The sequence below is a fragment of the Pempheris klunzingeri genome, chromosome 1, assembly GCF_042242105.1.
Source record: "Pempheris klunzingeri isolate RE-2024b chromosome 1, fPemKlu1.hap1, whole genome shotgun sequence".
Classification (NCBI taxonomy): domain Eukaryota; kingdom Metazoa; phylum Chordata; class Actinopteri; order Acropomatiformes; family Pempheridae; genus Pempheris; species Pempheris klunzingeri.
In genome coordinates this window covers 28937255-28964891 of record NC_092012.1, presented here as the reverse complement: position 1 = coordinate 28964891, position 27637 = coordinate 28937255, and the positions used below count along the sequence as shown (strand labels likewise).

Here is a 27637-nt window from a genome sequence, read left to right as displayed (position 1 = left end):
TACCTATTCTTTTATTATGACATACATTATTACTGAGTTTGGGGGCAATGAGCTCAGTAGCATTTTATAAATCTGATTTATTTCAAAATTACCATATACTGCTTAGCAACATTGGAGGGCACAGACGATAACAGGCTAAATAAATTTTGTTCCCTTGTACCTCTGTGTGTGTATTGATACACAGACATCATTAATTCAGAAGAATTACGCTCTGTATTGTGGACCATAATCTGAAGCCAAATGAGCATAATTACAAAGATACAGCTTTGGAGTAAAAAGTGATTTCTACTTCATTGATGTATGTTATATGGATACAGAAAGTAACCATCTATATGGTTGTATGGATGTATCTGTATGATCCAACAATACATCAGATGGACCTGGTAAAAACACCAACACCGTGTCTGGCCATCATTGTGGACGTGGATTCTACATTTGTGCAGGCTGGGGGCTTTAGGTATTTTTCTCCATCACAGATGTTGAGTGAGAGTGAGGTGAACATCTGAATGTATGCCCTGTAACCTCGCCCTTCATATCAGCTGTGTGAAGGGGACCAGGAAAATAAATGGGACGGGCAGGACCAGTGGTAATGAATCACCATGTGAAGCTATGTGAATGCCACTCCCTCACCTGCCACATTAAGACCTTCCCCCTTGGTATAAAGAGCTGGGCCTCCCTCCCATCTTCCATAGAGTTCCCGTGGAGAAGCAAATGGCTATGGCTAACAAGTGGCTGCTATGTGTGGCCCTGTCAGCCTTCATAGCTGCCTGGCACAGCGGTACATATACTATATTTCTTTACGCAGCTTGACAAATATAACAAATGGAACTATTACTGCTTCAGATGTTGAGCCATGTGCTACAGCAAAGCTCAACTTTATTCTATTTTAATGTACTTTGAGTTTTGATTTCTTGACAAATAAGTCTTACTTCTCTCAACAGAGGCAAAGTCTGCTGTGAACACCTTCCCCTCCATGTCCCAGATTCCTGAAAAAATAACAGGTGAGCTTGTTGGTTGTTGGTAGTATCTGTAAACTGACTGTTACCATGTGTGAACATTCATTAATGTAGGTAAAGACCTGTGTAAAATATTGCTGTGGTGTTATGTCCTGATCTAGGTGTGAGTCCCATCCACAACGGCCAGGTTTGCAGTACGTGGGGCCACTTCCACTTCAAGACCTTTGATGGGGATGTTTTCCAGTTGCAGTCCACCTGCAACTACATACTGACCTCTTCATGCAGGAGCACTTACAAGGATTTCAACATCCAGATGAGAAGGCAGGAGGTTGACGGCAGTCCCACCATCAAAAATATTGTTATGAAGCTGGAGGGTTCAGTGGTGGAGCTCTCCAAGGGCTCAGTGGTCGTGGACGGCAAATTGTAAGTTTACCATAAACCCTTTCCACTTTCCCTGCACCATTTATCGTTTTAGACTGGATTATACATCTGGGTTATACTTAACAATATCTCAAACCCTCACTATAAAAACACCAACAGCACTAGAGTGGATTTCAGTAATTACTTGATTAGCATGAACCGGAACAGTTACCATGGCAAGTTTAGTATGTTAAGTTAGCAGTCTATTAGTGGTGTGTAAACACTGTTGGCTACAGTGTGTAGTTACATAAATTCATGTTGGCAATTGGCAAACTTTGTTCTTTGCAAATGTTTTAAGCCTAATTTATGATGTTTTATGCAACTTGATTTTGAGACATGTCCTTTGTGAAAACACTTGCCTGTGTGATAGTTGTTATTACAGCATGCTCAGAACCTAAAGACAGTAAAATTGCTTAACAAAATATTGGCATCAACTGCTACTCACTGATGCCTTTTCATATTTCACAGCTCTAGTCACAATCTCCCATGAAGGCATAATGGCCAAAATAATTTGATTTGTTTTTCTTTCTTTTTTTTCATTTTGCAGAGCCACCCTACCACTCAGTCAATCAGGAGTGCTCATCGAGAAAACTCCCACCTACATCAAAGTCAAAGCAAAGCTGGGATTGATTGCTATTTGGAATGAAGAGGACTCTTTTCTGGTAAGATAATGGCTACAGAAAACCCTGCCATGGCCATTATTGTTCAAAAATGCTGTCAAAGTATAACATAGAGCTAGGCTGCACACTAATGTATATACATACATTTTTTGGTTTTCTAAAATAAATAACCCTTTAACCCTTTATTTGATTTATTCTGACCACTGGTGATCTGTAGACAGCGAAAAGAGAGTTGATTTATAGTTACTAACAGACAAACTTGTTGAATGCCATTGAGGCTGTGCTGTGGGTTCTGTCTGCTGCTCGTCATGATGGATGATGGGTTTGTCCTCACAGGTGGAGCTAGACCAGAAGTACAAGAACCAAACCTGTGGTCTTTGTGGAGACTTTAACGGGATCCAGGTCTACAATGAGTTCTACAGTCATGGTACATTTTGACCCACTTTAACAGTTTAACAGTCAGTGAAGGTATAGCCACACAACTGAGCTGTGTTTCTGTGATATTATCCAAACAGGCGTGAAAATATCCCCCAATGATTTTGCTAACTTCTGGAAAATGGATGGACCAACTGAAAGCTGCTCTGACTACACACTGGAATCAACGCAAAACTGCAACGACTTGGTGAGGTTTTACCCATTTACATGAAAATCAAAAAGGAAAACCAGATTTGTTAGGGGGTGGGCATTATTTCCAGATAAAAATGTGTCTTGTGGTGTCAGAGCACAGCTGGAATACTACCGGTCTCAGCAACCGTGTTCTGTCAATGGCTTTTCCACAGCCAAAGTACACAACTGACACTAATATTAAGTTTGCTTTGAAGAATCTATTCACTCAAAAGAAAGCCAGCCTATATTCTGAATACTGGTTGTGTCCTAGTAGAGTATAATCCACTCTGACTAGTGCTAATGCAAAAAGTGATACACAGCATAGAAGCAGCCATAGTAATAATCCCTGGTCATACCAGTGGCGGTCAGTGGATAGAGGTCAACTGACCTGTCCCCCATCAGTCACATCAGTCAGAGTAAGCAATCTTAAAGGGGCTCTGTGGAATAATCTTGTAAAGAAACAAACGCTATGTTTACAGTCAGTGTTGCTCACCAAAGTATTGTTCATACTTTGGGTATCCTAGGGCCCAACAAACGTATGACGCATGTATGAGTGCAATTTTTGTAGATTCAGGCCCTCTTGTTGGATTTTACATCAGCTTGTGATGGCAAAGATGATTGAAATAAAGATTCAATTCTCATCTGATTTCAGTGGTACCACTCATTTTATAAAGAGAGTACAGATAGTTCTAGTTATTTAGACATATTCAAATTGCATTGTTACTAACTCCAATAAAACCAATGTTCCAAATACATTTATAATGAAGTTTCCAGTTGATACAACACTGTTGTCTCTATTGGATTCTTAAGATGATCCTTGTATACATCAACATTATTCAGATAGATTACTTATTAGTAATCTCTTACTCCACTTTCCTTCCTGTCTGTTGTGTGTCCTGTAGAAACCTCTGTGCGAGCAGATCCTTACAGGGCCGGCCTTCAAGAACTGTCACAAGCTGCTGGACATTGACTCCTTCACTTCTGCCTGTGTTGCTGACCTATGCCACTGTGGCAATAGCAAAGCTAAACAGGCAGACCCCTTTTGCCTGTGCAATACTGTGTCTGAGTTCTCCAGACAGTGTGTCCATGCTGGTGGAAAGCCCCAAAACTGGCGAACCAAAGAGCTCTGCTGTGAGTACACTCATTAGACACTGCTAATGAAATCTTGCATCAGTAGGAGGGGTTGTCAGCTCTGTCTGGGCTTTTGTCTACGCACTCAAATCATGCAAAGACACACTGTAACTAACAGAAACAGAAAATGCTACATTTAAAAATAATGTGCAAATATGTTTATATTTCATGCGTATGACCAAAAAAAAATAAAATGTTTCAGCCATCATGAAGTCTGTGAACACAAGAGTAACTCCAGGCCTCAGTTTCAGTCAATACTGGTGTTTGTACAGTAAGCATGATTCAAGAAAGTTGGTGAGGAACATTGTGAGGAAGAGAATTGTGAGTTTAAGTACTTGACATACAGTAGTTGATTAAAGAGATCATGAACTTTGACTTAGAGTTGTGATTAAAATGACCAATTTCAGGCCCACCCACACAGGGCCTCATGTTTGTTGTAACTTTAAGACTCTGCAACAGACCACCAGAAAAATGCTGTATCTACTGAATCCTTTTTTGTATTCATACATTTTATTTCACATTCACACCCACAGACCAGTGGAATCAGGGTAGACTGGGGAAGCATGTATGAATGAATGCTATCAGAGAGGTTGCAACAACTGATATAAACAACTGATGTATTCACAGGGAAGTCATGTCCCGAGAAAATGGAGTACAAAGAGTGTGGGAGTCCCTGTGCCGATACCTGTTCCAACCCAGAGGCCAGCCAAACATGTGACAACCACTGCATCGATGGATGCTTCTGCCCTGCAGGTATAGCTGAGTGACGCTCATACATATATGCATACAGTGCACACACACATCCGTGCTTGTTCTTCCATCTTTGTGAGGTCCCCTCATTGATATAATGCATTCCTAAGCCCAATAGCCTAACCTTCACCATCACGACTAAATGTGTAAACTCATATCTTACCCTAACCCTAGCCTAAAACTAATCCTAACCTGAGCCTGAACCTTATCATGTTTTAACCCTTTCATGCATGAATTACGATAACCTCAGTCAGGAGTGTTTTTATTCATCTTTAGGCATGAAAAACAAGATTTGTCTCCATATTTTTCTTTCCTGCTAGGGTCCCTTTTTCTAGAAGGTTTGAACAGAAACAAATGAGCAACTTGGTGTTTCTGGCTGTCTGTCGACCATCTTTTTTTTTCACTTGCAATGGCTTGGCACTGGGTAGCAGTGTATGAGATGATGCAACAGCATCCACTGTAGTGGCTGATGAGCAACTATGCCATCAAAACGCATGCATATACAAGAAAACTTTTGAATAACTGCACACTGTAGTGACCTCTATGCATGAAAGGGTTCATCTTTAAACTGTCCTTTGAATCTATCCATTGTGAGGACCAGCTAAAATGTCGTCACTTCTCAAAGCGTCCTCACTCTCATACACACCCACACAGTGTGGTCTAATCCAGCAACACTTTACTCACTTTCAGGGATGGTGCTGGACGATTTGAATGGAAACGGTTGTGTGCCACTGAACAAGTGCTCCTGCAGTTTCAACAGCAAGATCTATGGGCCTGGAGAGTCCTACACCAGCAACTGCAAAAAATGGTATGATACGTAGTATGTCAGTCACTCCACATTATGGAAAGTGTGTTTGTTTGCTATGAGAATTAAGAAGTAAATTTGTGTTTGTCCAGTACAAAGATACATTCAGTCCCAGATAATGTTCAGCGTAATTTAGTCAAATTTTTATGTAAAAATTTTGGAAGTAGCTGCAAATTAGTCAATAGGCTACCCACTGGCAATTAAGGTTAAATTGTGTGTGCTGACAGTGTGTGTGAGAGTGGTCAGTGGAAGTGTACAGAGGAGAATTGTCCAGGAACCTGCTCTGTGGAGGGAGGAGCTCACATCAACACCTTTGATGGGAAAGTCTACACCTTCCATGGGGACTGCTCCTACGTTCTGGCTAAGGTAGAACACATCATCATCACTGCTATTATACCACACACACACACACACACACCTGCTAAGGTGATACATGCACAATGACGTTGCTACACAAGTCCAGACACCAGTTAGCTAGTGTTGTATATAATAAAAACGAAGGAGTAGAGGTATGTATGTCATCTCCGTATCATCCCACGTATTAAATCAGATCATCTGATATTTAAAAAGGCAAAATCTAAAAGGTGACACAAATGTAACCAAAGTGTCTTCTGTATTCTGTACCATTCACACTGCCATCTGCAGGTATGTTTTATCAATTGAGCAGCAGTTGAATAGTTTTGTGTGTGTGTGTGCGTGTGTGTGTGTTCAGGACTGCAGTGGAACCCAGTTTGTGGTCCAGGGAGAACTGGTGCAGTGTGGACTGACTGAGAGTGAAACCTGCCTCAAGTCTATCACCTTGGGTTTGTCCGGAGGGGCTAATGTAAGTGTGAAACACACAGAGACACTGTCACACACAACTCTATCTATCTTACCTCACAGGCAGAAACCCTGAATCTAAATGCAATATGATGGAGGAAAACACAATAACAGTTTTGTTTTACTCATCTTCAAATACCAAACCTGTGGTTGGCACCCATAATTTTCCAAAGCATACAATGAAGTTGGAGATTGTAAAATGGGTTTTTCTTATAATTCAGCCAGTTTATGGTTCTGTATTTATTTCAGTGTGCAGTGAAAATAATCTTGCAATCTTGGAATCCATCACAGTGCATACTGTGTCCACTTTTATACTTTATCAGTGTTGCATAGTCATGCAGGGCAAGCAGGATTTTTTGTTTTACAGCAGAATTAATTCATTTCAGTAATAATGTGTTGTCTCCTTTCACATGAAGGTGATCACCATCCAGCCCAATGGCAAGGTTTATGTTAATGGCATCTTCGCTCAGTTACCCTTTTCTGCTGGTAAGTGTTAACCTCTGAATTTTTCTGTACCTGCCATGTAGGAAAGATGCACTACATACATACATGAGATACAGCACATCTTTCTATGTAATGTATACCACCAACAGTTCATCTGAAAGCGTCACTGCACTAGCAACACTGGGCGCCTGCATGGAAATGTCTGGATATTGGGAATGTGTTGGTGTTAGTGTGTGTCGTATGTATTACACACTGAGAAAGAGTTCTTGGTGACATGATGTGACCATGTGAGGTCACTTTGTCAGCTCCACAGTAGGGTTCACTGTAACAAGGACTGGTGTATACTTTGGAAAGAAATTACACAACTATTGTAAAAAAAAAAAAAAAAAATCAATAAAAAATAAATAAGTAAAAATTAAATGAATTAAAAAAACATACAAATGGTGCAGTATTTTTAAGCACAATTTTCCAACTCCTACAGAAGCTCATTCCAATGAACATCCAGTTTCCACACAATTCAAACAACGTGACCGTCTTTTCTGCATAGCCAGTGAAATCTAATTTGTTTGTGGCCTGGATAGGATGACAGCATGCACAAAAATATAACATGCTTTACCTGAACTGTCTTCCTGATTTGCCACATGGACACACAAATAGTATTTGATTCTGTCTCCTCCCTTCCATTGCTTTAACAACTCCCATCCCCAACCTTTCTCTTAACCCCCAGCTGGGATCACTGCCTTCAAGGCATCCTCGTTCTACCTGCTGGTCCAGACATCTGTTGGTGTTCTGTTGGAGGTGCAGCTAAAGCCGATCATGCAGCTTCATGTAACGTTGACCTCTGACCATAAGGCCAAGACCTGCGGTATGTACACTACAATGATCTCTGTGTGCTCTCAGACTGGAAACGTCCCACAGAACTCGAACAGTGACGGTGTTATTGATCCCTGTTGGTCTTTGTGAATAAAATAAGGAAAATAGGGGCACATCAAACTCAATCAACTATTCCAGCACACATGCATACCGTGTACACTTGTTCAAATGAAATTGTAATAGAAAATCAGTGTTACAACATAAACAGCATGTGAAATAGTATCACACATATCAGCTAAAGGGAGAAGATATGAACGCTGAGCTTGAAAACAGTCAAATGGTTATACAACAATGTGGTACTGGTTTGCTTTAACATCATATTTCTTGGCTTCATGAGGCCAGAGGTGCTTATTCACTGTAAAGTGATGATATCAAGCTACCTTAAATCAGCAGTCATACTGCATAACACAATACATAACACAATGATTACATATTCAGTATTCCATGTAATTCTATTTTCAACCTTTGATCCTTTTTCAAACTATATAGTGGAGTTATTTTGCAAAGGTACATTTTGGTGAAATTTACAGAAACTATAGAAAATTTTGATTAGGTTTAAGGATTTTAAAGATCTTATTGGTGGACCTAATATTTTGTATTATTCTGTAATGAGTAAACAAATCTTAAAGTAAAGTAAAACCCTACACAAACACAGACAGCAGGTTTTTCTTTTTAATTAGCTGCTCTTGTGCCTCAGTGTGGCTCATTTTCTCTGTATTGAATATTTATGCAGTTTGGAACCAGAACCAAATTTATGCAGTGTCTTCAGCATTGTAAAAGTGATTTGTAAATGATGACTGTGCCACCCTGTGGGGACAAAGCACTCACAAGATCAATTCGGTTTACCTCCAAATTAAAGGCTGAGGTGTCGTCATTAACAAGATGATGTCTGCCTGCAGGTCTGTGTGGGAACTTCAACAGCAACCAAGCTGATGACTTTCTTAAGCTCAGTGGTGTTCCAGATGCCACAGCAGCTGGTTTTGTCAACAGCTGGAAGACACATGCTGGTTGCCCCAATGTTAAGACCAACTTTGAGAACCCCTGCAGTCTCAGTCTGGATAATGGTAGGTCTCTGTCTCTTAGATTCTCAGTTATCACTGTTTCACTCTTCAGAATGACAAACTCACTGCTTGTGTGTCAATGACAGAAAAATACGCCCAGCACTGGTGCTCCATGCTCAGTGACCCCCAGGGAGTGTTCACGCCCTGTCACTCAGAGATCAGCCCTGACTCTTACAAAGAGGTAGGCCTCACAGCTACAGCTCTTCCATATTTCTGTGGACTATACCTATACCAGTCTCCAGAAGTGTTTATTTTAACTTTGTCTCCTCACAGAACTGCATGTATGACAGCTGTAACTGTGAGAGAAGTGAGGACTGCATGTGTGCTGCCGTCTCCTCCTACGTCCACGCCTGTGCAGCTGCAGGAATCCAGATCCGCGGCTGGAGGAAAACTATCTGTGGTGAGTAGTGAGGAACTGTGAAACCGAAGAGTGTGTGTTATGTGTGTGATGTGGAATACTTGATAACAGTAGCATTAAAAACCTAAATATTTTCAAGGGACCACGTGTCCTCAAACGTATCAGATGTCAGTTTGAACAAGCTTCACAGAGAAATCCAACATGGACTCCCTAGCACTTAGAGTGCTGATGGGGGAAACAGCCTTTTGAAGCACTGACTCACTATGAAGCAGTTATGCTGATACAATTAAATCCACTCCTTTACCGCTTTTATTAGTGATATTTTGTTCAATAAAGCTTGTAATATAAAAATCCCAGTCAAACAATCAACATCTCTGTTTTTAAATACTTAAACAGACTGACGAGAATATCACATATTAAAAACCAGCGTAACAGCTTCTTTGTTTAGGGTGGTCATGTGATTTTTGACGTGGTAAAGCAGCCAGTGAAGATCTGGCTGTGATACTTCTGCTCTGAGGAGTCGATGCATCACTACTTTCTGACATACAAGCTCACTTTTTTAATTAGAAACAACTGTTTCCCCAGTTTGTTCTATTCTACATTCCCACTGTGACATTAAGGGATCTAATAGAGTTCTAACATATTCTAACCAAATTAGTAAGTAACCAATATTTACTACAAATTATGAATACTTTATAATCATTTATTTTTCTTATCATACCCTTTTTTCAAATTACATGACTTTTCTTTCTATGTAAACTGTATAAAATGCAATCCCTGTTGTGTGTATGCAGAAATAACGTACAATGAGATTATTACTCATGAAGGACACACTGTTATTTTTAAAAAGACACACTTGAGGTGGGTCTTTTTCCAACTGGACAAACCAAATGTTTTCCTGATTGTGTGAAATCGGTGGAGCTAAAAATTGTCTGAAATGTAATCAGATGTTCAGCAAAACACTGAGACATAGTCTGGTTATTTAGTCTTGTGTACTCCTCTATGAAAACTGTAAGCACAGACTTTTTATGATGAAGTCATCATGGATACAAATGAATTGACTGGCTGATATATGATTCAATGGTATATATTATACATGCTCCCACCATGGAGGTTTGACTGCATGAAAAAAGAATTTCTGGTCTTGATAGCATTTCTTTCTGTGTTTGATAACATTAATGTTAAAATCTATGTTCATATCTAGCATTGGCAGCAGAGAGAGCTTCCACTGTTCAAACGTTGAAAGACAGTACTGTATGTGATCAAAATATCTATACAAAGCAGGAGTTGAGCCACTAACCAGAGTATTACAGAAGCAGTCATCTAACCACTGGGCCTTAACGTGCATCACAAGACTGAATAGAGAGGCACGAAAAGCCCCGCAGAATTAAGCTAATAATCTTGGCAGTTAAAGCTGCAAGAATGCCGAAACTCTTAAGGTCCACTAGGGAGCAGTATGATGCCATGGTAGCCAGGTATGAATTAGCCTCATCATGTGGCCTCTACATTGTCTTTATGGGATGGTTCCAACCTGAATCAACTGTTTGGATCAACTGAAGCCAGGCTTTTCACAATAAGTTCACCTTTTTGGAATTGTCCACAGATTTGTATCACACCAAACACACACACATAAGTGAACAATACAGATACATATCAATATTTGACAAATACTACTGATAATACTAAAGTTACCTTTAAGTGGTGTAATTTCGAATTTTTGCAATTTCCAAATGAATTTCAATTAAATTCATAATTGAACCTTTATTATGCTGCAAGAGCAAATAGTGCAGCTGGTAAAAAGCAGAAGTTATAACATTATACCATCTGAACTCGCACACAGTGACATATAGTCAGAACCATTATCCATTTTGTTACAGAGGAAAATACACTCATGAAGACAGTGAAACAAAGAGGAGTCAGAGGTGTGAAAAACCAGGATAGATTAATATGAAACACACTGATCAGACAATTTGCACCAAATCTTGCATGCTGAAGGTGGAGCAGATAGTCAGTGTGTATATCAAATAAGGTCAAATAAAGACTGGGCCCTCCAGACACTGAGCATAGCTTCAGTGAGTGAATGTATGAAAGAATAGTCTCCTCCAACTTAGATTCCTGATGTGTGAATGAGTGAATGAGGATGTAATGTAAAAGCACTTTGTGTGACTGAACTGGCTAGAAAGGCGCTACACAACTACAGACCATTTACCATTTCCTGTAAGTTAAAAAAAAAATCCTCCGGCTACAGGATGTAGAGGTGGATTTAGTATATTTTGCAAATTTGTAAAATTGTTACAGCCAGAAATTGACATGGTCTATAATTAAGAAGCAGCTGAATGTACTGAGCACATAGTAAGGATTATGTGCATAATAAGTATAACGGATTTGAATGCAATGCGAGTTATACCTTCCCTTCAAATTTTACATTTGCACCACTGACTGCCACACAATCATGTCTAAATGTAGTGATAACAGTATTGATTATAATCTAACTAAAAACAACAAGGAAAAACACATCCAACAACCTAAAATGTTACAGCAAAACTACAAACAAAATCTTGCAGACATATTGTAGCACAGTGGGCAAAACTGTGCAAAACCTTTGTCGTGGGCCTTTAAACATCTTTAGTTAGTGCAACAGCTTTTCACTGATTCTGTGGTCTGACCCCCACAGGTAAATATGCCAGCTCCTGCCCCAGCAACATGGTCTACTCCTACAACATCACGTCCAGCGGTCGCACCTGCCGCTGCCTCGACACCGCAGATCTCAGCTGTCACATCTCCTTCCCGCCCATCGATGGCTGCATCTGTGCAGAGGGAACTTATCTGGATGACTCTGGGAAGTGTGTCCCACCTAAAGCTTGTCCCTGTTATGACAAAGGCACAGTGGTGCCGTCTGGAGAGGTCGTCAACAAGGACGGGGTCATGTGGTACGAAAGTGATGTTTTTTATTATGTTATTGCATGTGATTGCAGGTTGTACATTATAACTCATGTCTTAGTCTTCAGGCCCCAATCTGAAATGTTTTTGAGCACTCAAATGTAAGCTATATTCCTATATATAATTATAATAATTAAGAGTTTGACTCACACATGAAATGGTAGTTCTAAACCAATCATAATTGAAATTGCTGACTTGCTGTACTCCCTGTGATAAAACACCTGTCAATCAGTTTGAGTGGCAACAGTTGACAGGCAGGTCAACAGCTGTCACTCCCAACTGCTGTCACTCACCATTTACTCTTTAACTTATTTGTGATATACTGAAAATCACAAAGTGTGCTGCAATGTTATTTGTGTATATCAATGATTTATTTACATATATTTCCCCAATAGCACCTGTAAGGAGGGCAAACTCAGCTGCATTGGAGAGTTTCTCACACAGCCATGTAAGTTATATAATACAGCATCACCTTAGTGCCTTAGAGTGCTACACTACCTGAGAGTACCATAAATGGCAAAGAATTTCTTTATGCTAATCACCAACTGTCCTCAGTTACCAGAAATTAGCATCTATGAATGCTGTGGACAGAGATTCATAGATTTGAGCGAGCCTACATGTCCATGACTTACAGTAATCTCTATTTCAAGTCAAATCTCTCAGATTCAAAGGCTTGAACCTTGGCTGCTTACATTGTTAAAGATAATAAATATATATATATTTTTATTAGTCTTATATTTCAAAATACTATCTGAGTTTATGACAGTGTTTTGAGGAAATGTGTTCATTTGTTTCTCTGAGTGGGATGTTGTGAGATCTAATGTATTATCTCTGGTAAAAAATACAATCACAAACAGCTCAAGAGCTCATTTGTTAAATGCATCTACTTATCTACTTTCTGCACTGGAAGCATTTTTCAAACTGATGCTACAGGAGGAACTAATTTGCTGTAACCTGTTGTGAGCAGGAATCAGTAGATGGGGGGCTTAAAATAAACATGAAAGTTTAAATGAATGTGCTTCGGGTATTTTGGGGAGACAATTTGCAAAAATATCCTTTAAAAAATCGAACTAAATTCAAACACATCAAATATTCTCATGGTTTTGTTTGAGAATACATGCAAGCTTCAGCCCAGCCAAAGCTGTTTCCTGCTGCCAGGGGACAGTGTTTACAGCAGTTTATAGTAAACATCTAAAAGAAGAATAGTGACAGACAGAAAAAGCAGCTGCCAACTGGCCAGCATCACTTAAAGATGTTACAATTTAATTTTGCTCTGTAAATTATATGTGAGACTGTAATTCTCAGGATATTTGACATTGGGCAAAATTATCTGAGCTCCATTAATTAAGGTGTAAAATGAACAGTCTTGAATGTTGCATTAAATAAGGACAACAGTGGTGTAAGATTAGTGATTCATTTTAGGAATACAGTAAAGTGATTTCAGACTTGTCTTTTCTCAGCTGCCTGTGCTCCTCCCATGGTGTTCTTCAACTGCTCTGCCAATGGTCCAGGGGCAAAAGGAACTGAGTGTGAGAAGAGCTGCAACACATTAGATATGGCCTGTGTGAGTCACCTTATCCCCAACATAAAGGACAATTTACATGAAAATACAGATTGGCATTAGAGGTTAAACTTGTTATCTGCTGCAGCAGAAATTAAACATGTGACAGTGGGTTGTAAGTTTGATCTTTTCTCCAGATGACCACAGGGTGCGTCTCCGGCTGCGTGTGTCCATCTGGGATGGTATCTGATGGTAAAGGAGGCTGCATCAAGCCAGAGGCCTGTTCCTGTGTCCACAACGGCATCTCCTACCAGCCTGGAGAGACCACCAAGGTGGACTGCAACACCTGGTAAGTGAATCACAAGTGGAAGGAAATGCTGTAAAGCTTAATTCTTTTGGTTATACCTCCATCTATGACTGACTTGTATAAACAAAAAGATTTCATTATTAGAAACCTAATGCAATCTTATCTATATCTGGTTACAGCACCTGTAAAGACAGGAAGTGGCAGTGCACTACGGACCAGTGTGATGGAACCTGCTCAGTTTATGGTGCTGGACACTACGTAACGTTTGATCAGAAGCGCTTTACCTTTGATGGCAGCTGTGAATACATTCTCGTGCAGGTATGAATGCACACAAAAACAGCTGGTGAACAGGGTGGGGTGATGGAACTGATGTGCATTTTCAGACACAACTTTCTGGACTGAGGACTTTCTCTGCGACTGTGCACTTTGTGACCCATCTCAGACAAAATCATTAGATAATACCGGTTCTACGAAAGGTTTTGGTATGATGCACAAAATCATATTCTTAAATGTCATTGTTCCCTTTAACACTAAATCATTGTAAATGTGCATCCTTTAAAAATTATTGTTATGTACAATTTTCAAATTTTGGTCAATGGTGTGTAACACGTACGCTCTGAGACATGTCCTCCATCATTCTCTCAAAGATCTTATTACTAACTTTTATATCTCATCTACATGCTTGGGAACCTCAGTAACAAGGGTTTAGATTAATCCTTATGGCTACACTTTTACTGCTTTTACACAACTAACAAAATGCCAACAAGCGGAACTTATTCACAGAGAGGCTCGTGACAGATCAGTAGATTGAGCTGCCTTCCTCTTTGTTTCATTAGATAGTGTAGGCCTACTTATTTCTCTTTTAGCATATCAACGCTCCATTGGATACAGAATATTGCAGGGACCGTGTCTGCTACCACTGTCTTTTTTTTACTTCAGAGTTAGCATTGCTGTAAATTTTCCAAACAGAACATCATTGGATTTCTCAACAGATATTACCAACACCTCTAACTCATCTGGCTTGAAGCTGAGGGCCAGTCATTGTTTTTACTTCAATGTTAATGTCATTCTTATGTCATTATTTTTCAATGAGAAAATAGATTAAGGAAAGTACCATTGGTTTCTAGGTAACAGACATAAAAGTTGATAACTGATATTGGATAGAGTATTTAGGTTTTCCTAACCTGAGATAAGATGAAGTGAGATAAAATAGAAATCGTAAAGGTAGTTGGAATTTGCTATTTCTATAGGCTATTATGTATGGCCCCAGGAATATAGGAATCATGAATTGAATTGTGTATGTGTGTGTGTGTGTGTGTGTCCTGTGTCCTGTTTCCACAGGACTACTGTAGCAGTGCTCAGGTTAATGGAACCTTCAGAGTGCTCACTGAGAATGTTCCCTGTGGAACCACAGGAACCACCTGCTCCAAGACCATCAGGATCCTCCTGGGGGTACACAGTCAATCTAAAACCTTTTCAAAAGCCAAGTGCATTGTCTGACTCAATGTCAGACAATCACACAAATAAACAGATCTGGCATATCTAGCAGTGCTAAGACAGTCAACTGGATTTGCTTTGGATTCTTAAAGATGTTGTGCCTCTCCTCCAAAAGGCCTTTTCAGTTTTCACAAAATCACTTTATTATTGAGGGTGATGTTGATGGAATAGAGGAGGACAGAAATAGAGCGTCTCACTGTTGCAAACAAAGTGAAGCAACTGTTGGCAATTATTTGATGGCTCCAGTAAAGTGGTAAAACTGCCTAGCAAACATTTCCTTTCTGTTATTTTATCCAGAGCGCCGAACTGATTCTAACAGAGGGAAGCTACCAGTTGCTTTCAGGTGGAAATGGAGACACAGCTCCATTCCATTACAGCACTATGGGCATCTACCTTGTAATTGAAGCCAACAATGGACTCATTCTCATGTGGGACAGGAAGACCAGCTTGTTCATCAAGCTCAGTCCAAAATATGAGGTAACCCTACAATATGTGAAGGAGGGCTTTGGTTTTAATGTGGCTACAATTATTTTGTTCAGACAACAAAGGATAAGCTTTAATTTGATATTTAAGTTAATCAGCATGATATAATTACCACTACTATGTTAATTTTTCAGGGTCATGTGTGTGGGCTGTGCGGCAACTACGATGGCAATGCAAATAATGACTTAACTACAAGGAGTCATGCTGTGGTGGTCAATCCACTGGTGTTTGGGAACAGCTGGAAGGATTTACCAAGCTGCCCCGATGCTCAGAGCACCACGAGCCCCTGCACAGCCAACCCATACCGACAGTCATGGTCCCAGAAACAGTGCAGCATTATACAGAGTGAGGTCTTCTCTGCCTGCCATTCCACGGTAGGTTTCTGTTTTTTTTTAACCTTTCAAGCAGCAGGGCCTAGTGATGATGATTCATTTTTCAGCTGCTCTGCCTGTCCCTAATCCAGAATAACACTGCTAGACGGGCTTTGAGACAGAATGAATCCTTATCATTTTTGTAACCACTCACTTTACATTCAGTCCCTTTGTCAGTATCTTGTCCATGAAAAGGGTGCTCAAAGACAGACAGCTAGATTGCCATGCAATTTGCTCTGGTACCCAGCAAACGAATACAGAACATCCCCCTAATGGCACCAGGCCATATTTCCCACTTCAAGATTCAAGATTCAAGACCTTTATTTGTCACATACACAGTTATACACAGTATAATGTGCAGTGAAATGTTCTGAGTGCCTGTTCCAGGCTGAAACAATAATAAAATAAAATAACACACAAAGTTTAACAGTAAGAGTAGAACACAAGATAAATATATATATATACACACAAAATGGCGTAGTTCCAGGTTGGGCGAGCAGGACTTGGTGAGAGAGGCAACATTTCTTGTAGATGAGAACCATCAAAATCTTTTTCAGACCATGTCAGGCTAATTTTACTCCATATTTTCAGACACTTGGAATTAGAAGATGTACTTTGATCAGGCACAGTTGCCCCGAAGTATTATGATGCAGCCATTGAAGCCTGTTTTTGTAACTGCTCGCTGACAAGATCTACTGGACCAATTCCAATTACCAATTAAAGCTGCAAGCAGCGTTGGAGGGCCCTCGCACCTTCCTGCATGTCGGGGTGTGCGGCGGCTTCGTCCTGTTGCTGGACTCTGACCCTTCCATGCGGATCAGAATTTTCATGTATTTTGGACAGTGCATGAAGCAGTTACATGTCACTTCCTGTGTCCCCTATGTGGCGCTAGAGAACAGTCACTAATCACATCCTGTATTCCAGTATATGAAGCGTTGACTACACTGTGAAAATTTCATGCAAATCAAATGATTATTGGCACGGAGGTGTTACTTCCTGTTTCCACCAGGTGGCGCAATGAGTGTAGTTCTACATGTACGTGTTCAGCAGACCCTCTTCTCTCCACTGATCAAATTTGAAATATCTGTGATTTATCTCCTGAGAGAGAGAGACGTTCGAGAAAAAACCATGCACTTCCTCCCGCCACTAGGTGGCGCTATGACTATTGTTAGAAATTGGCATGTACATGTCTTCAGAGCTGGACAGTCATCAAACGGTATAAATTTGGTGAAGATAGGATCTTGTACAGTGGAGTTACAGCACTTTTAATGCTCATGGCGAAGGAAAATGTATTATCGAAAATCGCCGCGTTGTCACGGCAACAGCTTTTGACGGAGTGCATGCAGTTTTCACTACAGACCAACATCAACGTCTTGAGGCTTTCCTGACCAAATTTGAAGTGGATCTGATCAACTGGCTGGTCTTGAGCCATCATAATGTAAAACATAGCATTTCCTGTCACCACCAGGTGGCGCTATGACTGTGAGTGAACATTGACATTTAGACGTCTTCAGGGCGGGACTCTCATCAGACATGTCAAGTTTGGTGCTGATTGGATCATGTACAGTCAAGTTATTAACAACTTCCTGTTTCATTGCGAGTCATGGCGAGACACTGAATTTTGACAGCTCGCCACGCCCAAACCGTTCCAAATCTGTAGAGACCTTTAATAACTTTTCATCATTAATGCCTTCTCTACCAGCTGACCAAGTTTGAAGTCGATCGCTTCAACCCCCTCGGACTAGTTCGTTCATTTACGTCCCCTGTAAATCGCCAAAAATGTGTGAAAAATCCAATGTGGCCGACTTCCCGTTTGGTTGAGGTCATCACTCCAAGAGACTTTTTTGTTCGTCTCGAAGAGATACATGAACCCACCGAATTTTGTACATGTACATAAAACGCAGTTCCGGGGCTGAGTTTAGGTGGCGCTATAGAGCCATTTTGTCACGCCCATTTGCGAAACCTATGAAATACGTAATTTTTCACCACAACTGAATTTTCTGCAAAGTTTCATGAGTTTTCGTGCATGTTTAGGCCCCCAAAAATGCAATTCATTTGGGAAAAGAAGGAGAAGAAGAGGAAAAATAATTCCTTGCATTTCAACTATGTTTTTGGCCCCTGGTCGCCTGGTTTTTTGCATTTGACGTATTTTTTCATCCCCTTCGTGCTCGGGGCGTGTGGGTTCCCTACACCTCTTGGTTCTTGGGTACTTGCACGTTTCCTCCCTTGCATGTTTTTCCCCCACGCAGTTTCAATAGGGTCCTCGCACCGCTTGGTGCTCGGGCCCTAATTACCCATTAGTAATTTAGCCACCAAAATGTGTATAATTATGGCCCAGGTTTAGAAGGACGGGGGTTGTTCATCTGTTTAAACTACATAAGGGATTTTCAATCATAGCCACGTTCACATGCTTGTCTGTGCATACAGTGGTGGAGGATATAAATGAAAACTTAAGTAAAGTTAGCAATGCCACACTACTGAAGTAGAATGGGACTTTTCAGAGAGTGTTCAATTATTTTACAATACACCATATTATTTGATCATAATACCAGTGCATTAACATCTATGCAGTATTTTAATGTTATATAGTTGTGGTGTTGAAATTGAAGTTTGTTTTTATAACTATGTTTTATACTGTTGGACTGTTCAATCTCTAACAATATAACGTAATCTATCAACTGTTCATCGGCACAATATTTCAAAAAGCACAATATTTTCTTCTTAGATAAAGTTAACTTGAAGTAGTGCAGCAATGTCTTTCAGCATTTTGTGTTGTGGAGTTGCTGTTTTTTACTCTATTTTTAATTAGTGTATCATCATACATTTGTCTGTAGGTGGACCCGGCGCCATACTATGAGGCATGTGTGTTTGACTCATGTGCTTGTGACACTGGTGGAGACTGTGAATGTTTCTGCACTGCTGTGGCCGCTTACGCTGAATCTTGTAACCAAGCGGGCATCTGTATACGATGGAGAACCCCCAAGATCTGCCGTGAGTAACCAGAGTGAAACATTCTTAAATAAGCACATGTCCATACAGTTTATCTGAGCTAAACACATATTTATGACAAAGAAACACATGAGTCTGTCAGGGTTGCATAAGGTAAAGCAAAAATATCCAGTTTTACTGTAGTACTGCTGTAATATCAAATCGTATGTTGTAATTTTTTCATCAGTAATAGCTATATTTTTGTCCTTAGACTTTTTAAGTTTAAATCTTAAATACTATCGACTCATTTTATAATCCAGGGCCTGTACTTATCAAAGGTCTGAGAACTACAGTTAAGAATACTCTAAAGAACCAACTAAGGAGTAGGAAAAACTTCACAAGATATTCAATGTCATGAAGGATTTTCTGAGTATCATATAATTTTGTGAAATGATCTTGATATGATATTCAATGAAAACTATTGTGGGTTCAATTTAGTTTTGTTTTAATAAAAATTACATACAGTAGGCTTTTGCCAAAAAATCCTTGAGATTTCAAATCATAGAGAAATGATATGATATTCAGGAATAGCCTTTATGATTTAATTTGTAAAACATTATTTGTGTGCCTTCTGGATTATTTTAAGCAGCCTACATATGAAATTAATAACAATCTATCTTCAACCATTTTGATACATACAAAATAATAGGAAAGCGCTTGAAACTGAGACAACAACTACTACTATTAAAAGAATATGACTTTGAGGAATCAGTCTAAAACAGTTAGCCCAGCTCTGTTTTAAGTTCAAAGATACACCTACCACCTTGCATGTATTGATCGTGCATTAAGTGCCTACTTTTGTGCTGCCACGATTAGTGCTTCTGTGCAGTCTTTTAACCCAGCCTTTTACAGCCAGTGGTAGGATTTCTTGATATCCACCACTTCTTCTATCTGTCAGTGGTACATGCCATGTAGTAAGCCTTGTCCCTCCATGTAGGTTCATCCTCCTCTTCTGCATTATCGGCTTTCTGTTGCCTGAGGAATTCACTTAGTAGTTCATCTTTGGGGGCCATCTTCCTGATGTATTCATATCTTGGTTGTTTTGTCCTGGACCATGGCTCTCACGCTCACCAGTACTCAGCCTCCACTAAATGTACAGTCTCAGTGTGCTGAACTTGGGATGAAACGCTTCATGCCAACTTATTTCACCAGCGGGGTATCTGATGACTGGCAGAGCGTACGTGTTGATGGCTTGGACCTTGTTCTTCCGATTTGGCCAACTTTTCAAGATTTCAGGCTTACTCTTTTTAGCTAGGGCATCCTCATGGTTCACATTTGGCTGCCGGATCCCAAGGTAATTGTAGCTGTCCTGAACATCTGCAATGCTGCCTTCTGGTGGTTCGACCCCCTCTGTACTGATCATCTTCCCTCTCTTTGATACCATCTGACCACACTTATCTAGTCTGAATGACATTCTGGTGATGTGAATAGGTGAGTTGATGTCGCACTCATTCCTGGTATACAGCTTGATATCATCCATGTGGAGGAGGAGACTGAGGAGACTTGCTCCACTTTGGAACTGGTGTCTTTAACCAGTCTTTGAGATGATTTGGCTGAGGGGATTCAGGCCTAGGCTGAACAGCAGCGCGGATAGTGCATCACCTTGGTGTATGCCGCACTTGATGGTAACTTGTACAGCTTTCTTTGAGTTGAGTTGTTTTTATGACCCCACTGAGTTCTTGACGAAGGCTCTTAGTGCCTTGTTGATGCTGTACATTTCCAAGTATTCCAGTATCCATGTGTGTGGCACTGAGTTGTAGGCTTTCTTGTAGTCCGTCCAGGTGGTGCACAGGTTGGTCTGCCTGATCTTGCTGTCTTGGTTGACGGCGTCATTTCTCTTCTGGGCTTCCTTAATCCTCTGATCTTCCCAGTTTCACATCTTAGGTAGTAATAGTGAAATGATTTCTTGGCACTTCTAGTGGATTTAATTAATGTACCAAGCACTAATGGACCATTTATGTGGGAAATTCCTTGAGTAGTCTGGCAATAATAAAAGTGTGAAGGCCTTATCTGAAACAGCTTGGTCTTCTTCTGCTTGGTCTTCCTCTTGTATCAACAGCTATGCATGGAATCCATCAGGAATAAGCGTCATCATTATGCTCGCAACATAAATTTGCTTTGTGCAGATATCTTCAGCACACCATTTTCAAGCATCCATATCTCTACTATTGTCGCCCAAGCGTGTTCTCAGTGGGTTTTGGACTCCGCCAAGGCTGTCCCTTATCACTGATCCTGTTCATGATTTTCATGGACAGGATCTAAAGGCGCAGCCGAGGTGAGGAGAGCATCCGGTTTGGGGACCTCAGAATTGCATCTCTGCTTTTTGCAGATGATGTGGTTCTATTGGCTTCCTCAGACCGTGACCTTCAGCATGCGCTGGGGTGGTTTGCAGCTGAGTGTGAAGCGGTCGGGATGAGAGTCCGCACCTCTAAGTCTGAGGCCATGGTTCTCTGCCGGAAAAGGGTGGATTGCCCCCTCTGGGTTGGGAGTAAGTTGCTGCCCCAAGTGGGAGAGTTTAAGTATATCGGGGTCTTTTTCACAAGTGAGGGTAAAATGGAGTGCAAGATGGGCAGACGGATTGGTGCGGCATCTGCAGTAATGCGGGTGCTGTACCGGTCCGTTGTGGTGAAGAGGGAGCTGAGCCGGAAGGCTAAGCTCTTGATTTACCAGTTGATCTACGTTCCAACCATCACCTATCATTTTCAGTCTTTTCCAAACCATATTATTGCAACAGTGGTAATAAAAATGAGTGTGAAGGGGACTCTTCATTTTCATTTCAAAGTGGGCAGTGGTAGCCTATAGGTAAGAAAAGCTGGCCTTTCATCAATCACAACAGGGCATTTGCCTATCCCTAATTTCCACCACTGGAGCAAGACCCTTAACCCCCAACAGGTCGAGGGGAGCTTCTCACTGGCCACTGTTTGTGGCTGTGGTTGTAACTGGGTTTGAGTGTGAATGTGTGTAACTGCATGACTGTCAACTGGGCATTCCCTAAAAAAGCACTGTTCACAGTGAAGCTGAATGAATTTCTAAGAAAAACAAAATGTAATAGCATCATGAAAATAACTCCAAGGTCATTTTCATCAGTATTGCAATGCTCTGACTTCTGAACAAGGTACCATATCTACTTAAGATAAGATGAGATAAGAGAGACTTAATTTATGCCACACTGGGAAAATGTACATGTTACAGCAACAGAGGAGACACAGAAGGTGCAGAAATAAAGTGTCAGTAGTAGAATTAGTGCAAAAACAAGGTATATAACAAAATGTAAAAATAAATGCAAATATAAAAATATGAGAGAAGAAAAATCAAAATATATATGAAATATATACATGTATGTATTGCACAGGATATTGCTAGTGTCGCACAGTAGTAAGAGTAACAAAAACAGAAATGAGTGGTGATAAAGCGTAGGTAGTGGCTGTGATATTGTCAGGAGATTTATGTAACACTGTTGAGCTACTCAGAGCCCCCACAGTCTTGTGCAGTCTCAACCACCACCTCAGTGGAGTCCAGGGACAGTCCCGAATGGAGGCAGCCCTCCTGATCAGTCTGTCCAGCAGACCAAAGCATAGAAGATAGCTGAAGCTACCACAGTAGTACTTATACAAGTATTTGCACTAAGTACAACTAAGTAGTTGTATTTAGTCCAAAGGTCAAAATAAGAATATGTACCAAAGGTCTAAAAATCATCAGTATGCTTTCCACATACCTGTACCAAATAAGTATTGTTATCTTTTCTAGCTCTCTTCTGTGATTACTACAATCCTCCTGGTGAATGTGAATGGCACTACATGCCATGTGGATCTCCTTGTATGAAAACCTGCAGGAACCCCTCAGGCATCTGCTCTACACAGATACCTCCTCTAGAAGGTACAAGATAAGGTCTTTATAAGATGGCCACCTCTGCTCATCAAATTAAATTTAAGATTCAAGATTTGTTTAAAAATTGCTTATCATTCATTGAACCACAATGCCAGGTGGGCACAAAAACATTACTACTTTCAACTGGTTGTACCAATGGTTTTAAAAATGCCCACCTCTTGCACTGCATAAAAACTTTGTATATTTCAATTAGGTTGCTATCCAAAATGTCCTCCTGCTCAGCCATATTTTGATGAGGACTCAATGACATGTGTTGTAAAAGAGCAATGTGGCTGCTACGATACAGAAGGGAGACACTATAATAATGGCGACAAAGTGCCAACAACTGAAAACTGCCATACATGGTAGGTCTTGCAAATATTCCATGTACAAATTGAGGTTATATAGCCTTGTGGAGTTCAAATTAACTGAATACAAATGACAACTGACAATATACTTTGTTTTCTCTCTTGAAGTACTTGCAGTTCAATGACTATCCAATGCCGTTACGATGTCCAAGGTATGCAATGATTTGACAAGACTGTGGATTGTACAAATGCAATATTATAGGTTAATATGTTGATAATAGATCTACTCTCTTTACAGCCTGTATTTGCATATATCATGGAAACAAATATCCCCCTGGCAGTACAATTTATAACACAACAGACGGGCATGGTAACTGTATCACAGCAGTGTGTGGGAAGAATGGTACTATTGACAAGGGCTCATATCCATGCCCAGTGCCAACACCAACCACCACTACAACCAGCCAGTCACCAACCACCTTCGTTTTTAAATCAACCACACCAGGTATGGCAAGATTTTCATTTCAGACCATGAAGATTATTTAACTGTATGTAAGATGCGCCACATAACCAACCCCCCTATTATGTGTGTCCATAGTTACGTGTAAGCCTTGCGAATGGTCGCCATGGTATGATACCAGCTTCCCCACACTGGGAACTCCGGGAGGAGACAGTGAAACATACCAAAATATTAGAAAGGCAGGAAACAAGATATGTGACGAGCCAAGCCAGATCCAATGCAGAGCTGAGAAATTCCCTAATGTCACCATTGACAATGTGAGACAAGTGGTGCAATGCAATCTTGCAAAGGGACTGACATGCAGAAATGAAGACCAGTCAGGACCACTGGCCTTGTGCTTTAACTATCAAGTCAGAGTTTTGTGTTGTGACTATAATGCATGCCAAACAAAGCCTACTCCTTCAACAATACCTACAAGCTCAACCTCAAAACCTTCAACTCCAATAATATCTACAACAACAAAATATGTTACTGAAACACCTTGTCAGGAAACTTTGTGCGAATGGTCACAGTGGATAAGTGCAGACTACCCTGAATATGGTCCTGGAGGTGGGGACAATGAAACCATCAAATATATCATCAAGAAAGGATATAATATCTGTAAAAATCCAGTTGCAGTGGAGTGTCAGGCTGTACACTATCCAGGTCTTCCCCTAAACCAATTAGGACAAACAGTAACATGTAATAACCAAGGACTCCTGTGTGAGAACAGCTTACAGCAACCCCCTATATGTTTAGATTATGAAGTAAAGGTAAAATGTTGCAAGACAGTGCAATGCGGCACAACTCCAAACCCTACAACCACAACTGAAACAACTACAACTCACACACCTACTACTACTACACCCTCTACCACAACTGAAACAACTACAGTTCACACACCTACAACTGCACCTTGCCCTGGCGGACATGATATGACATGTGGATGGTCAGACTGGATCAATCTTGGCAAGCCTACACCAGGCCCGGACGGTGGAGAAAATGATTCCATCAAGAAGATAATCGCTGCTGGTTATCACATTTGCTCAGCACCAGTAGAAGTCCAATGTAGAGCTGTTTCTTACCCAGATCTTTCAATGTCACAGCTGGGACAAGCTGTGACTTGCAATAAAGATGTGGGTCTCATATGTATCAACAAACAACAAGGGCTTCAGCAGGAGTGTTTTGATTATGAGATTAAATTTAAATGCTGTGCGTGTCCGACACCATCAACTCCAACTACAATGTCAACTACTACGACCACAACACCTTCTCCCACAACATACACACCCACAACTACTACTGCAACCACGACAACTTCTACCACAACTGAAACAACTACAGTTCACACACCTACAACTGCACCTTGCCCTGGCGGACATGATATGACATGTGGATGGTCAGACTGGATCAATCTTGGCAAGCCTACACCAGGCCCGGATGGTGGAGAAAATGATTCCATCAAGAAGATAATCGCTGCTGGTTATCACATTTGCTCAGCACCAGTAGAAGTCCAATGTAGAGCTGTTTCTTACCCACATCTTTCAATGTCACAGCTGGGACAAGCTGTGACTTGCAATAAAGATGTGGGTCTCATATGTATCAACAAACAACAAGGGCTTCAGCAGGAGTGTTTTGATTATGAGATTAAATTTAAATGCTGTGCGTGTCCAACACCATCAACTCCAACTACAATTTCAACTACTACGACCACAACACCTCCTCCCACAACATACACACCCACAGCTACTACTACAACCACGACAACTTCTACCACAACTGAAACAACTACAGTTCACACACCTACAACTGCACCTTGCCCTGGCGGACATGATATGACATGTGGATGGTCAGACTGGATCAATCTTGGCAAGCCTACACCAGGCCCGGACGGTGGAGAAAATGATTCCATCAAGAAGATAATCGCTGCTGGTTATCACATTTGCTCAGCACCAGTAGAAGTCCAATGTAGAGCTGTTTCTTACCCACATCTTTCAATGTCACAGCTGGGACAAGCTGTGACTTGCAATAAAGATGTGGGTCTCATATGTATCAACAAACAACAAGGGCTTCAGCAGGAGTGTTTTGATTATGAGATTAAATTTAAATGCTGTGCGTGTCCAACACCATCAACTCCAAGTACAATTTCAACTACTACGACCACAACACCTCCTCCCACAACATACACACCCACAACTACTACTACAACCACGACAACTTCTACCACAACTGAAACAACTACAGTTCACACACCTACAACTGCACCTTGCCCTGGCGGACATGATATGACATGTGGATGGTCAGACTGGATCAATCTTGGCAAGCCTACACCAGGCCCGGACGGTGGAGAAAATGATTCCATCAAGAAGATAATCGCTGCTGGTTATCACATTTGCTCAGCACCAGTAGAAGTCCAATGTAGAGCTGTTTCTTACCCAGATCTTTCAATGTCACAGGTGGGACAAGCTGTGACTTGCAATAAAGATGTGGGTCTCATATGTATCAACAAACAACAAGGGCTTCAGCAGGAGTGTTTTGATTATGAGATTAAATTTAAATGCTGTGCGTGTCCAACACCATCAACTCCAACTACAATTTCAACTACTACGACCACAACACCTTCTACCACAACATACACACCCACAACTACTACTGCAACCACGACAACTTCTACCACAACTGAAACAACTACAGTTCACACACCTACAACTGCACCTTGCCCTGGCGGACATGATATGACATGTGGATGGTCAGACTGGATCAATCTTGGCAAGCCTACACCAGGCCCGGACGGTGGAGAAAATGATTCCATCAAGAAGATAATCGCTGCTGGTTATCACATTTGCTCAGCACCAGTAGAAGTCCAATGTAGAGCTGTTTCTTACCCAGATCTTTCAATGTCACAGCTGGGACAAGCTGTGACTTGCAATAAAGATGTGGGTCTCATATGTATCAACAAACAACAAGGGCTTCAGCAGGAGTGTTTTGATTATGAGATTAAATTTAAATGCTGTGCGTGTCCAACACCATCAACTCCAACTACAATTTCAACTACTACGACCACAACACCTTCTACCACAACATACACACCCACAACTACTACTGCAACCACGACAACTTCTACCACAACTGAAACAACTACAGTTCACACACCTACAACTGCACCTTGCCCTGGCGGACATGATATGACATGTGGATGGTCAGACTGGATCAATCTTGGCAAGCCTACACCAGGCCCGGACGGTGGAGAAAATGATTCCATCAAGAAGATAATCGCTGCTGGTTATCACATTTGCTCAGCACCAGTAGAAGTCCAATGTAGAGCTGTTTCTTACCCAGATCTTTCAATGTCACAGCTGGGACAAGCTGTGACTTGCAATAAAGATGTGGGTCTCATATGTATCAACAAACAACAAGGGCTTCAGCAGGAGTGTTTTGATTATGAGATTAAATTTAAATGCTGTGCGTGTCCAACACCATCAACTCCAACTACAATTTCAACTACTACGACCACAACACCTTCTACCACAACATACACACCCACAACTACTACTGCAACCACGACAACTTCTACCACAACTGAAACAACTACAGTTCACACACCTACAACTGCACCTTGCCCTGGCGGACATGATATGACATGTGGATGGTCAGACTGGATCAATCTTGGCAAGCCTACACCAGGCCCGGACGGTGGAGAAAATGATTCCATCAAGAAGATAATCGCTGCTGGTTATCACATTTGCTCAGCACCAGTAGAAGTCCAATGTAGAGCTGTTTCTTACCCAGATCTTTCAATGTCACAGCTGGGACAAGCTGTGACTTGCAATAAAGATGTGGGTCTCATATGTATCAACAAACAACAAGGGCTTCAGCAGGAGTGTTTTGATTATGAGATTAAATTTAAATGCTGTGCGTGTCCAACACCATCAACTCCAAGTACAATTTCAACTACTACGACCACAACACCTTCTACCACAACATACACACCCACAACTACTACTACAACCACGACAACTTCTACCACAACTGA

General features: G+C 41.0%; 1 protein-coding gene across 1 annotated transcript; it reads left to right on the top strand.

The window, feature by feature from the left end:
* The first annotated feature begins 717 nt into the window (after positions 1–717).
* LOC139201190 (mucin-5B-like) lies at positions 718–27637 on the top strand. Its single transcript, XM_070830490.1, has 31 exons — positions 718–778; positions 942–1001; positions 1118–1379; positions 1924–2038; positions 2333–2423; positions 2512–2618; positions 3505–3733; positions 4361–4486; positions 5174–5291; positions 5516–5654; positions 6001–6111; positions 6524–6593; positions 7279–7416; positions 8324–8488; positions 8572–8666; positions 8759–8885; positions 11518–11773; positions 12179–12231; positions 13244–13347; positions 13482–13633; positions 13771–13909; positions 14933–15043; positions 15386–15565; positions 15706–15945; positions 18777–18933; positions 22678–22806; positions 23012–23162; positions 23274–23317; positions 23404–23610; positions 23704–23882; positions 27545–27637. Exons 1-31 carry the CDS (start codon positions 718–720, stop codon positions 27635–27637), a joined length of 4209 nt encoding a protein of 1402 aa, XP_070686591.1.

Coding starts and splice junctions, on each gene's coding strand:
- LOC139201190 (XM_070830490.1), top strand. CDS start 718: ATGGCTAACAAGTGGCTGCTATGTGTGGCCCTGTCAGCCTTCATAGCT. Junction 779..941: donor CATAGCTGCCTGGCACAGCG/GTACATATACTA, acceptor TTCTCTCAACAG/AGGCAAAGTCTGCTGTGAAC. Junction 13,348..13,481: donor ACACATTAGATATGGCCTGT/GTGAGTCACCTT, acceptor TCTTTTCTCCAG/ATGACCACAGGGTGCGTCTC.